Source organism: Notechis scutatus, chromosome 4 (genome assembly GCF_049901735.1).
Source record: "Notechis scutatus isolate UNSWTSFEM ecotype Mainland chromosome 4, rNotScu1.2, whole genome shotgun sequence".
Lineage (NCBI taxonomy): Eukaryota > Metazoa > Chordata > Lepidosauria > Squamata > Elapidae > Notechis > Notechis scutatus.
The window spans coordinates 123,538,940-123,553,364 of NC_142012.1; the positions used below are offsets into that span (position 1 = coordinate 123,538,940).

General features: G+C 40.9%; 1 protein-coding gene across 2 annotated transcripts in view; it reads left to right on the forward strand.

The window, feature by feature from the left end:
• The window catches only part of PPRC1 (PPARG related coactivator 1), a 20,397-nt gene continuing 5,972 nt past the window's right edge, over positions 1–14,425 (forward strand). The window contains exons 1-7 of one of the 2 annotated variants that reach the window (XM_087964698.1): positions 1–181; positions 4,964–5,104; positions 6,035–6,187; positions 7,229–7,330; positions 7,743–10,566; positions 11,154–11,207; positions 12,762–12,816. In XM_087964698.1, coding sequence (XP_087820824.1) covers positions 74–181; positions 4,964–5,104; positions 6,035–6,187; positions 7,229–7,330; positions 7,743–10,566; positions 11,154–11,207; positions 12,762–12,816 — 3,437 coding nt within the window. In that variant the 5' untranslated portion in view covers positions 1–73. Of the gene's footprint in view, positions 182–625; positions 648–4,963; positions 5,105–6,034; positions 6,188–7,228; positions 7,331–7,742; positions 10,567–11,153; positions 11,208–12,761; positions 12,817–14,425 lie in introns of those variants that run through there. The other variant, XM_087964699.1, reaches the window with a different exon arrangement.

Consider the following 14,425-nt stretch of genomic DNA (forward strand, 5'->3'; position numbering starts at 1 on the left):
CGTTGATTCCTGGGAAATATAGTTCTAACCGTGCCGGCCGGGCTTCTGAAGCTATTTGTGAGGAGGTGCCAAGATGGCGGCCCTGTGGGGCGGCGGTGCGGGACATGCTGGGGCTGGGGGAACCCTCCCCATGCGAGGTGCCTCGGAGCTCTTGGTGGGCAATACCTTTTCTTCTACGCAGGTACCGGCCGGTCTGGTTCCTCGGAACTGAGCTTTGATTTTCATTTAGTTTCATTTAGCCGCGTCGGCTTAACGCTAGATGGACACGTGGAAGCGGTGTGTCTGGCATAGGGAGGTGGCAGCGGGAACGCGGGCTGTGGGGGCTTTGGAATGGAGGCACCGGGAAGAATGCGCGGTAGAAAAGCTGCTCAGGGAGAGGAGCTGTGAGAATCTCAAAGCGATGCTTTGGCTGCACGATCCTAGTTGGTGGCCATTTCGCTTGAGCTTCCATACAGTTGGTAATGGTGGGCTGGTATGGGCGGACGATGTGCGGCAAAATTAGCGTAGTGGAGCAAATGCCCGGGATGAACGATCCGCGGTTCAGGAATTTGGGGACTTTCTGAAGACCACTTCCCCCTCGTGATGCAGGAACAATGAAAGTCGAGAGCTTTTAAGGCAAAGGCAAAGGCAAATCCTGGAATCGCTAGGTGTGGCAAGGCGTCTGACTCCGTGAATTTTTGGCGTAGAGTCACACTTACTTTAATTTGAGTTGTGGGAGCATTTCGGCCTTGGTCGGGGTCCTTGGGGAAAATATGCAAAAAGAAAAACTAAGATTAGAGTGCTTCTTAATCGAGTTGTGGGTTTCCCTCATTGTTTTGAATTATTTATCAAAATGGTACTGTTTGTGGCTTTAATTTTTCCATCGACTTTTGAAACTTTCGTTTGTTTTGTGCCCTTCCCCCAACGGCAAAAAGAAAGAAAGAAAGAAACCTTAAAAGAATTTAAGGAAGTGGGAGACCAGGATATGTCTTATAGGCTGAGGAGCACCAACTAGAAAGTATTCTCTTATGTTAAAATGAATTCCAGTGCTTTTCTCTGCTCTGTTCTCCCCTTTTCGTCCCTGGGTGTGTTCATATCCTCACACTTGCTGATCCTGTTCAGCCCCATTTGATGATGCTCTCTTTCAGCAGTTCTTTTTTAAATTCTTGTATGTAAAAATCATCTTGTGTGCATCTACTTTTAAGTATTCTTGCTTCTCCTGTTCTCTGAGTCTGATTTTAGCATAATTCTGAATGCCTTGTCCCCTTTAAATTAAAAGGTAATTTTCAGCAAATCATTTCACTTTAGAAAGCAGTTTTAAGAGAAGCCATTTACTATACCATTGTACTAGAATGACAAATAGAAATAATGAGCTGTTCACTTGAAAAGTCTGCTGAAACTTCTACTCTTCCATGCTTTTTCCTGCTACACATTATCTTCCACTGATGGAAGATTGTGCCACAGCCATAATAAAAAAAGGAAACATATTGTGTTGCTGTGCTAAATAATAGTTAAATTTAAATGCTAAGTTACCAGTCTTTTGTAGTTAAAATAAGATGTAACTCATTCCCTTACTATACAAAATACCGAAGATTCACATTCTTCATAAGATTGGAGCAATATTTTAATTTTGCTTAGAATCAACTCACTTTTTTTTGCTCAAGACTTTATCTTTGGAAATTAAAATTTTCTATGCAAATCTTAATATGTTTTGCACAATGGTAAGGACACTTTTTAAAAAATTCTACTTAAACAGAGTCATCTGTTTTCTGCCTGACATCTTCCCAATTCTGTAGGGTCTAATCAGAAGACAAGAGAAAGTGGAGAGGAGGGTGGAGAATTAATTACAATAAAAAGACTTGGAAATGGGGAAAGAAACCCAGAAAAATGTGGGCTTTAAAACAAAGTATATATATTGTGTTATGCAGCATGAAGTTGGGTGATTTAAAGCTTTAAAATTTCATGAGTTTTGTTTATGTTTAAAACTGTATTTTCCTTCATCACACAATTTGAATATAGTTCTTTTCCTAAACGCAATTGTAAACCATATCACTATATAAATTTGTTTAATAAATACATTTAGTAACATATAGAGAGTATTATATTGAAACTTAAAATTGTCCCTTTGGACTTTTTTGGGCTTGTTGAATGTGGCATGATGAGTAACATAGTGAAGTGCCCCCAAAGTTTAGAAAACTAAACAAGTATTGCTTCTATTTGTTTGCTTGGGGCAGCCTTCTCCTAGCATGGTGCCTTTCAGAGATATTGGTCTTCCTTTATTGGGTCACAGACTAATAATCAAGCGTGAGCTTTGGAAGTTAGAGAACTGGAAACTTTGGGTACACCCACAAATCTGGATGCCAAGGATGTGAAATGGTAACCCTTTAATTTTTGTGTTATATAGATTATTTTGGTAACCAGCCCAGAAAGCAAACTGAATGATGGACTTGAGTCTCCTGGTAGTTTTATCTATAATTTCTGAAGTTTCACCTTGGTCATCATTAAAGAGTGCTTTAATTAATCTCATTAGTTTGTGGCAAAGAATCTGAACTGTCACCTTGTAAGAATTGAAAAATTCTTTTGAGTAATTTCACATTCAATTGACAGAATTAAAAGGTCAGAATTAAACTTTTGTACTAATAGGTATTTTCAGAGAAAGATATGTAGTGAGCATATTAATTCCAACTTTAGGTAAATTCATTGATAAATAGTATCAAGGCTTCTTCAGTTTCTCTATTTTCTACACTGTATTATTTCCATGCCAGAATTGTAACTACGGTACTTTTTTACTTCACAACAAAATAATAACGTTCAGATAGTATTCTTTAAGAATGCATCTCTTATTCTAGAGATGACTACTTTCTTTGAGGGATGACAGAATAGTGAGAAACTTTAGTTCTATCAGCATAGATATTCAGTATGCAGCCCCAATAAAGGAGAATATTTATAGCTCAGGGTTGAAATGAGGGGTCCTTGGTGCTTTCTGAACTTGATTGTTTTCTTGTAAACTAGGTAACAGTGTAATAGCAATGCTGAACTAGTGATGCTACTGTATAGTGATGTTTAAAAGGTTGTGAATCCCTTTGAATTTTCAATATTTTTGCATAAACATAATCCAAAACAAGTCCTAAAATTAGATAGAGGGAACCTAATTAAACAAATGGCCCAAACATTGTTGATTCCTTCATTTATGGAAAAGAATGATCTAAGGTCCCATATGTATTTGTGGCAAATATGTGAACTTTTGCTTTCAGTAACTGGTATGCCCCCCCTAGATAGCAATAACTGCAATAAAACATTTCCAGTAACTGTTGATCCTTGAATAAGGCAAACTATTTGCAGAGTCTGCATCTGTGCAGCACCTTGATGTTCTCACAATTTTACCCTCTGAAGCCAGTCAAACTCAATATGTCATAGGTTAAAAAAAAGTCTGGTGACAACGTGAACACATTTTCTCAGCTATTGTAAAAAAAAAGTGATTTATTATTACATTTGCCTTCTCCTGCACCTGGCTTCCTAGTGTCAGCATGCCAGTATTATAACCATAAATCCATCTTCAGAATTACAGGAGTAGATGTTGACAACTGCATTGAAATTGATGCTGTTTAAACATTTGTATGTATATTTTTCAAAGCTTGGTTCTTGTTTGGAAACATTCATGTTAATTGGGATAACTGGGAGCTGTCCTATCGCATCTAGAATGCAGCAAGATGAGAGAGACTATTACAGGTTAATCAGCAGAAGAGTATGGGAAGAGACGCAATCATGTCTTGGTCCTCCCAACTTTCTGCAATTAAAGCATCCTGCTTATCTGATAAAAAAAACTTCAGTGAGCTTCTCGGAGTAGTTTGTTTTGCATTGTGCTTGATTACATAGATGCAGAATTGTAGATAGTCTTGGTTGAAAAGGTTTGTAGTAATTGTACATATGGGTCTAATAAACTAGGAGAAAACCATTTTTTCAGAATAGTAGATTTGGGTCTCATAAATACAAGGTTTTATTTTAAAAGCCCTGTTGTGGTTCGCCGGCGGCTGGTGCAGACAGCAGCTGAGTTGGACAGTGAGGAAGAAAGGGGACCAGTCAGGGAGTCTGGAGAGAACTTGGACGAGGGTCCTGCATCTGATGCAGGGATGGAGCCAGGACCACCTGGGATGCTGCCTTCAGAGCCTGGCAGCAGCGAAGCAGAGGACCCAGGGGAGCCTGTTCCCAGTGTGCCTGTGCACAGAGCTACTAGAAGGCGAGAGCAGCTGAAACAGAGGGAGACTTGAGAGTAAGGCTGGGAGGTAATGCCCCTCCCATAAGGGATAAAAGTCAGACCACAATGATGAAAGCTTTGCAGGAAGCAACTTAGTTCAATAGGATTCCGAGTCCTCCTTGAAGCTCTGTGTACTCTGGTTGGTTTTTTACTTTGGTTAGTTTCTGTTATAATTAATTTGGATACTTCTGTTTTTGGCAGCATTCCACAGCACTGAAAGGCGTGTGCTTATTTTGGGGAATTGTTTACGAATTAGTTCTGGCTGGGAATGAAAGTAATTCCCAGCATTGCAATAAAATAGGTTTTGCTTTTGAAACAAGTTTGTGTTTAATTACGTTCGACAAAGCCTGGGCCAGCCTCTAAATCTTAAGTTTTTGGGCAGCTTGAAAACAAAACAATACTCCAAAACATCAGGTAATTTGGTAATAATGAAAATCAAACCATTAGTTAAGAAAACATGGCAATAAAGATGGGTGAAAATTGTAAAATTCCCAAATTCTAGAAACTGAGACATGCACACTACAAGAACATATTTGGCAGTTGCACAAAGTTGTTTGCCTCTCTCTATTGCTGTTAAGTATAATTAGTATTCAGTTCCTCATTGAACCTGAGTACTAGAGGGAATTATTCTGTGCCTAGATAATACTTAATTTACATTCAGTTACTTTCATTCTTCTCATCTGATTTATTTTTACTGACCTTCCCTTCTCCTGTATCTTCTCCCTCCAGTGTTTACTGGCAGAGGATTTGCACTTGGCATCTTTGGAAGCAGAAACCATCCTTGAAGCTGGGGAATTCCTGGAAACAATGCAGGACTACTTAGATTCTTCTGTCATTTCCATCATTGAAGATTTCAGCAGTTTGACTGAGGTACAGTATATTATGTGTCCTTAGAGATGACTGGCTTCCGCATTGCTTTGAGCATGTATTGGTAACATGAACTAGGGTAGACTACTGTAAAGCCCTAAATGAAGAAAACAAACATTGAAGCTTTTCTTTTGCCTTAAATATAATGAAACTGCAATTCTCTGCTTTCATTACATTCTATGATTTTGTGGACAATAAGTGGAGGAGGGGGGGAGTTCCATGATGAAGTAGAAGATTTACTTCAGCCTAATCAGTAGTTTTATCTTGAACAGATAATAGTTTTATATTGAATTCCTCATATTCACCTGTGTAGTTTCTCAGCAAAATATGAGAGGACGTGGTTTTAAAAGATCAGAAGTTGGACTCTTGACACTTTTCTTGGGCCAGAATTCTGAAATTGAAGTGCTGAATGCTCAGAATTCAGCTCACATTTTCCTGGAATGGAATGAAAGTCAGAGTTGCTATTTTTCTGATGCTCTCAATTTGCTCTTGGTAAATTATTAATATAAAACTAGGGGCCTGGAGAAGCAGAATAATAGTTTTAAAAGTTTTAGTTTTTGATATCATACTTCAATATCTGTATTTGCTGAACAGATTAGAATAGATGTAGGTACTAAAGATTTGTATCTCTATACATTTCAGGCTTTTATTGTATCTCTATACATTCCAGTCATTGTTTGGTGTGAAAATGTCTTGGAATTTGACTTCAGAGTCCATGTATCTGATTTCTTTATGTAAATTGAAATCAGCTTTACCTATCAGATGTGATGGACAGCCAGGATGAGTGATCTTCCATCCTCCTGGTTCAATCAGATGACAGTCAACACATATGAAGCGAACTAGACCGGGGCAGGGTGATTTATTTGAAGCACTTGTATAATTGGAATTGAACAATGGTAACATTTCTACTGTGGTTTGTTCTTTTAATAACAGGTAAAAAGCCACATGGATGCAGAGAATGAACTTTCCCTGTTGACCGCAATAACAGATATTCTTGATAGCACAGATGATGAGACTCTGTCTCCCTTTGATCCTATTCCTGAATCTGAATTGCTAACATCACCCAGAGAGATTGAAAATTCTTCGGTATGATGATATTTAATTGAATGTTAAGTCGTCCTAACAGTTATTGTACTTCGTCTCTGGAAGGTTAATTAAAAATAGTTATTTATTTTTAATATGTCCTATATTCTTCAATTTAAGAGCAATTCAAAGCAATTAAAACCAAACAAAAACAAGTTGGATCTAATACAGCATTAATTTTGCCCTTGTAAATATTTGGAATTATTGCTTTACCTATTCTACTCACCTCTTGCTATAAGCTGCTTAGTGTCACCTTGAACCGTGAGATGGGAAAAACAAATAAATTTGATAATTTGATAATGCCTGATTCATGTGGAATTAATTTGCATGTTTTTTCCCTGAGTGGGATATAAATTATTTTCATATGTTCTTTCTTTGGCCTGAAATTTGTCCTGCACCATTTTTTTTGTTTGGATTCAACTTTATGGTTTACTAACACGGTGCTTTCATCCAGTTAGTAATCTGTGAGGAATTGCTTTCTATTCTCAGCAGCTTTTGGCAACATCTCAACTGCAGGGTAATACTTACCAATGTGATTTAAAATTATAGAGGCTTCTCCACTTGTCAGAGGTGCCTGCAGTTTAATTTTCTCTTTAAATTGGCATCCAGATTAATCACATCTAACATACTGTATTGAGATCACTGCAGAGTAAGAGTGCCCTCTATTGCTCAAATGTATCTATTTAATATTGTTATGCGTTTACAACAGGGGGTCCCAACCTTTTCTATACCCCGCACCCCTAGAACACTTCTGATATATTCTCGCACCCCTTACAAAAATAAATAATTATATGCATATAATTATGCATATAAACTATAATTTGGAAACTTCTAAATCCAAGTTTTTGCACTCCATGGAATATCATCAGGTGCAAGCACCCCCAGTTGGGAACCTCTGGTTTACAAGATACCCAGGAGATGTTAAATGATTGCAAATGATTAAAGATAAGGAAAGATGTTTAATGTGCATTTGGGGTTATTATTTTGGGTATTTTCTAGTCTCAGTAATTTGTGTTATTTCCAAGCTGTTTTTTTTCCCATCAGTTTCAGAGATTTCTTAGTTTTTCTGTGACACCCGATGGACAAGGCTTACACAATATTGAGGATTTCCAGGAGCCTGGACTGTATACCATTATGTCAAAGAAGGTGATATATTTTGTAAAAACTAAGCCATAGGTGGCTCTAATTGATTCTGCCACCTTTAATTTCTGCCCAGAAAAAAACCCTGATCATGATTTGTTGTATGTTCTCTTTTGCATGTGTCCTGCTATATTAAAAACTACACTAATAATTCCAGTACAGTAGAAAAGGATTGCCCAAGTGTAATCTTTATGCTACATATCCCCATGTTTTAGTTGGCATACAAACTAGTAGAATGATAGGAGGGGGTATATTCTCTGTTTCAGTCTTTGTGGGCTATGTTTCATAGATATAGTTTAAGCACCTTTTAGTAAAATTGCAGGGTTGTCAGAAATACCTTCTTCCCAACAGTGTTTTGGTTATTTTCAGTTGTTTTTACTTTGTTGCATAAACTCTGATTTGATTCATCTCTCCCTAGGTTGAAGCCAGTACTAACAGCATTCCCTTCTCATTATCTTCAAGTTGTGCCAAACTTTCGGCTTTTTCAAACAACGCAAGTAACAAAGCATTAGGGGGGGAACAGAAGCTCTTCAAGAATAGAGAGCAGGAATCACCTGTTCTACGGAGCAGTGATGGAGAGGAAGAGGAAGAAGAGGTTGCACGAGGGTGCAGGGAGAGTCTTACAGCAGCTGTGAAGGAGATGGAACCTGAGGGAGACCTTGATGATCCCTATATCATTGCCGCGGAAAATATTTCTCTTGATGAGCTAGTGAGATCAGTGCACTCTTACTGCCAGCCCACCCTCACTGTATGCCTGAGTTCTGATAATCAGTCCCTTGCTGAGAAGAATCTCACAGGCCCACTTGTCTTAGAAATAATGCCTGATGGTGGCGAGCTCCTGGAGACCAAGCTCTCACCTACAGTGGATAGCAGTGACATAACTGGCCTTATGGATATAGAAGTAGAACTTTTGTCCCCTGCCCTGGGAAAAGAATTGCCTGAATACAGGATGAGGTACGTGGGTCTGGACCGAGAACTTGACTCATACGAACAAGATGGGAAGGTAGTTACTGCTGCTCTTCCAAACATAAAAGATAGTCATCCACAGATAGAGGAGGACACTCAGAAATCAATAGGTAATCAAAAGAATATATCTGAGCCTGTCTCGGTGGCCCCCAAAAATGCCAAACTCTTTGCCTCAAAGAAGGGTCAGGTATCTACAAATATGAAGAAGAAGAAGAAGAAGAAGAAATCCAGAGCAGAAACAAAGTATCACAAGACCATAAACTGCCAACAAGTGTCCGCCTGTCCTCCAATGCAGACCAGGATTGATGCAAGGAAATCTGTGTCAGATTCTAGTTTTCAAAAAAAGGAACCAGAGAGAACTGGAGGGAAAGAATTGCTCCTAAATCAAGTATCTCAGACAAAGGAAACACTTGAAACTGAAGTAGAATGGTCAACATGTGTGAGAGAGGAAGGGTCCAAAAATCCACTTCTGTCAAGCTTAGTAAGTGCAAAGGATTTGCCGTATGCAGAGGAGCCCACCCAAAATCTAGGGAATTCAGACCCTGTGCCTATAGTCCCAGGAGAACCCCATGAAAAAAGCCAGTTCCCCCTACCCGTGATTGAGAAGTCTAGCTCAGAAGCTTCCCAAATGCTCCCTGATTGCACTGGGGATCTTACAGAGCAGCTGACCAAGGATACATCTTGCTCTGAAAATAAGGAAGTCATCTGCCCTCCAAGGGAAGCTAAACCTCGGCCTCTCAGCTTGAGTGAATACAGGCAGCGCCAGCGCCAGCGCCAGTCTAATAATGACAGTATCCAGAACACCAGAGAGAACCGGAGTGCCAGCAAGTGGCCCAGTGTTCCCAAGCTCCCTACAGAGTTGGCTGACCTTCCTTGCCTGAAAGCTCCTCTGCCATCCGCCAAAGCCGCAGCACCTAAACTTGTGAAGGAGCCTGAAAAACCTGCTGACTCCACTACTCTTGCCCCTGATGACAAAGCAAGTGCCATGGCCCTTTCCATGCCCTCTTCCTCTACAACTCTGAAACAAAGAGATCCTCCATCTTCGCAACTTCTTTCATCTTCACCTGTCCCTGTAGTGCCTGCTAGTAAAGTATGTGCTTTTTCTCACATTGGGCCACAAGTGCCTCCAACATTGTCCATACCTCATGTGCCACCAGCACCAGAGTCTTTCCTACCAGCTCCTCCTAATCACTACAATATGGGCTCATCCCAACCAGCAGGATCTTCATGGTCTCACTTTGCTCTTCTACCAGCTAATTACCAAAGCTTGCCACCACCACCACCACCTGCTCCTGAAGCTTGTTCTCCTATCTTCCATACAGTCCCCCCCTTACTCCCTCCTACGTGGCCGCCTCCCCTACCTGTTCCTTTACCTTTTGTTCCAGCCCCGTCTTATGGCTCTGTTGAGTGGGCTCCACTGCCACAGTCTTCTTATTGGTCTGGAATATCGGTGCCACCTCCAGTGTTGCCCGTCCCATATGGAGATCAAGGAGGTGTGAGGCAAAGTCCTCAGGTTGGCACTTTACATGTCTCATCTCTTTCTGATGCATTTCCTGGTCAGCAAAGTACGGCTTTAACACCCGAGTCCTCCTGTATCGGATTTCAAAATGTGGTCAGTGAAAGTCAAAGCCTGCCTGTCCAGGTATGCCAGGTAGAAGCTCCTTTAGCAATCAAGGCAACTCCCAGAAAAATATCTGACCCAAGGAGACAAACACAGCTCTCTACAGTTCAGTCCCAAACTGAAGTAACTTCAAGCAGTTCTCAATCATTGGAGAAACTGCCTTTGTCACCATTAGCTGATAAGCCTTCAAAAAAACCAGCATTGACTCGACATGGGAGCAAAAGTTCTACCCTGCAGTCCTTAGGGGGGTCCCTTCCTGTGCCTCCTTCCCATCAAATATTGGGAGAACATGCTGGCAAAGTGAAGTTTTCAAAAGACTTTCAGCTTGTAGAGAAGAACCCTGAACTCTCTGACTCTGGAGAAACTACTGATCCTGTGGCTCAGAACAACAAGAAGCCATTAGCAGAGGAACATTCTCTTTCAGGTCCCTTGGCACCTCGAAAACAAAAGGAGCCAGCTGAAATTCAGCCAGATGTCACAGAACATGCCCTAGTTGCTCCCAGTCCTTCAACATTACCAGGGCTCCAGAAAGTACAGAAAAATGGCCATCTTTCCAAGAAGACATCATCATCTATGTGGAAAAATCAACCTTTCATCAGCTCTGCACAGCATAAGCAGGATAAAGATCTTGTTCATTCATTTATCAATGAGATTGGTGAGTATTTGTGTTAATGAAGGTGGTTTTACTGAACATGGCTTAGGACAGGGTGTCAACCTTGGCAACTTTAAGACTTGTGGACTTCAACTCCCAGAGTTCCTCAGCCAGCCAAGCTGGCTGAGGAACTCTGGGAGTTGAAGTCCACAAGTCTTAAAGTTGCCAAGGTTGGACACCCCTGGCTTAGGACATTTGGCAATAATACATGGTGTTAAGGCTTAAGTCACAAATATTTCCATTTGAACATTTTCTGGGGTTATATCACCTGGTGGGTTATGCTTTCTTTCAAATGCGAAAGCAATATTCTTCTGTTCCCTCTTTGTCCAGGATTTGCTAATAATTATTTTTTTAAAAAAACTTGCTTATATAAAATTCAGTATTTTGTGTTTTGATACCCATGTGCACATATTGTAACATATTCAGTCAAAAAAGTTGTTTATTTCTCCCAGCCCATTACAGTTGCTGACCTGATTGGGAAAAGAGGGACAGTGAGCAGAATCTGTGTATGACAATGAAACTTATTGTATGTGAAATTACAGAGTACCAACGAGCGTGTAAAATTAATATCATATCTTTTCCTCCCTTAGGAATTGAGGCCTCTGACCTATCTAGCCTGCTAGAACAATTTGAAAAGACTGAAGGTGAGGAAATAGGACAAGTAGACCATGATATTGACTTTATGTTTGGTGCCATTAAAATATTTAATTTGTTTGTCTAAAGTTATCCAAAGAGTCAAGGAATACCTTCTAACTTCAAAGGATTTTTCATTAATTTGTGACTGAGTTTCAGAATAGTACTGAGGTCTGATTTGTTTTACCTTAGATTATTAAGTGAGAGTTGCTTGGGTTTGTACCACATGCTAAGCCATAAATTGATTTACAAACCACAACATTTATACATTGTTCAGGTTGCAGAATTACCGTATTTTTCACACTATAAAATGCACTCCCACCCCACTCCAAAAAAGTGGGTGTAAATGTCTATGCACCTTATATAGTAATGTTGCCGAAGCCCCGCCCACCTTCGGCCTCTGCCTCCCAGCAATTTGCCTCCTTATAGCACAGGGGTCCCCAACCGTCCGGTCCGCGGACCGGTACCGGGCCGCGGAACAAGCCTTACCGGGCCGCTGGTTGCTGGGCGCCGCCATCTTTTTGGTAAAAAGCGCTTCCGGTGAGCTTTTCCGGGAAAGCTCACCGGAAGCGCCGTCAAAAAGATGGCGGCGCCAGCGCCCGTGAGCTTTTCCGGTAGAAAGCTCACCGGAAGCGCTTTTCGCAAAAGATGGCGCCAGCGCTTCCGTGAGCTTTTCCAGGTAGAAAGCCATTTTCGCCATAAAAGATGGCGCGCCCAGTTGACGCCGGTACCGGGCCGCGGCACCCAGCTGATGCCGGAACCGGGCCGCGGCGCCGAAAAGGTTGGGGATCCCTGTTATAGCAAACATCCTTGTCAGCTTCAGCACAGCTTGATTTAGCATAAGCAGCTGATTGGTGGTTGGATGGGCCTCCCAGAATATCGCTGATCAACTATTCCAGGCTGTGGGGATCGCAGCCTCCGTGCACCCCATTTTTGGCCTCCACACATCCCGTTTTCAGCCTCTGCTCGTCCCATTTTCAGCCCATTCCAGGCAGTGCTGAAAAGGACGCATGGAGACCGAAAATGGTGATAGGCAGCGGCAATGGGCAGTGATGGCGGCAATGGGTGCCAGCGACCCCCGCAGCCTGGAACAGGTGATCGATTGTATTCCAGAGCGGCTGATCCAACCGCCAATCAGCTGCTCCTACTAAATCAGGCTGTGCTGAAGCTGACTAGGTTGTTTGCTGTTTGCTGCAAGGAGGCAAATTGCTGGGAGGCAGAGGCATTTTTTTTCTTGTTTTCCTCCCCCAAAGCTAGGTGCGTCTTACAATCTGGAGCGTCTTATAGAGCAAAAAATACGGTATACGTTTTTCTGCTTCCCTCTTCAGATATCTCCCTAGTTTTCTTGTTCCAGCAGTATTTTTGTTTTATTTTTTCAAAGTGTTTTGTGCTCATGATGAATTTGTAGCATTTTTAAATAATTAAAGCTTAGATGTTTAACAGATCTTTTCCTACATTGTTGCACTAGCATCACCTTGACTAAGCACTGTGTTTTAGAATCAGATCTTGCCTTAATGGCTATTGCTATGATATATTTGACATTTGTTGTTTACACTGTCTTTCAGCCAAAACGGAAGTATCTGCTGCGTTAAAGAAAAATAAATATACAGGGAATAATGGGTAAGCATAGGCCTGATCCTAAGCCTGGTCTTTATCCTGTTTCTGTTTGGCGACTTAGTACAGGTAGTCCTCAACTTAAAACCACAATTGGGATCAGAATTCTGTTGTTAAGCAAGGTGGTTGTTAAATGAGTCATACTTGGTATTACGATACAGGTAGTCCTTGACTTGCAACAGTTCATTTAGTGACCGTTTAAAGTTACAACTGCACTGAAAAAAGTGATTTATGTCCATTTTTCACAGTTATGACCATTGTAGCATCCCCATAGTCACATGATTTATATTTGAATGCTTGACAGCTGACTCATTTATGACAGTTGCAGTGTCCTATGATCACCTTTTGCAACCTTCTGACAAGCAGAGTCAATGGGGAAACCAAATTCACTTAACAGCTGCAGTGATTCACTTAAGTAATGTGGGAACAAAAGTCATAAAATGAAAAGGGAAAAACTCACTTAACAAATTTCTCACTTATCAGCATGAATTTTGGACACAATCGTGGTCATAAGTTGAGGACTTCCTGTATTTTTGCAACAGTTGATATTAAAGAATTTTCATTGTGTCTTCTGATGTTTTGAAGGGCTTTAGTTGGCTTGTGCTAACTAAAGGCAATTGAAGCCCTTCAAAACATCCTAAGTGAACCAAAAGACCCAGCAGCCCCAAAAGAAAAAACAACTCATCTCCAAGATTCAGTGTAATGACTGCAAGAGCCACTGTTTAGGACAAACAGGCAGAAGACTGGCAGAACGCATCCATGGACACCAATTAGCAGTCAGAAGACATGATGAAACCTTTTTCATGTCATAACATATGGACTTCACCATAGTTTCAACTGGGACTCTGTGATCATGCACCTAGACCACGGGTAGGGAAACTTGGCTCTTTTATCACTTATGGACTTCAACTCCCAGAATTCCTGAGTGAGCCATAAAAGGTTCCCATCCCCGGCCTACTGGTTTTTCAGTTGTGGGGGAAATCAATTTTTGACTTGAATGGGACTGTTTAATATATAAATGTAGGATTTCCCCCACAACCTTTTATGGCTCACTCAGGAATTCTGGGAGTTGAAGTCCATAAGTGATAAAAGAGCCAAGTTTCCCTACCCCTGACCTAGACCAAGCCAAGTCCAAAAATGTTAGGGAATTTCTGGAAGACTGGCACTCAGACAAATTAGCCATCAATAAACATATAAACAAATCTACATACTATGCAAAAAGAGATAATCAACAAGCCAAGATGGGAACAAAACAAAAACAAAATACCTCCCCACCAGCAATCAGCACCCAGATGAGCATAGATTAACTCTTAAGATTAACATCAGACCTACAATCAAGTAAACATACCCCAATCAAGGACTTACCAAACAAGCCAACAGTAAACAGCCCAATCAAAGAACCTCTAAGACCATGACCACCAACATGGATAGGGTAAGCTACTAGAATATAAACTTAGAGCAAACCCCACTTGTTACTAGCATTTATGTTACCTAGTTTGGGTAATGAAATGTCTAAGAATACAACCAAGGGAAAAAGCACCAAGGACCCTTCATTTCAACCCTGAACTATTCTCCTTTATTGATTATCAATATATGCTGTTTGCCAAACACCCAA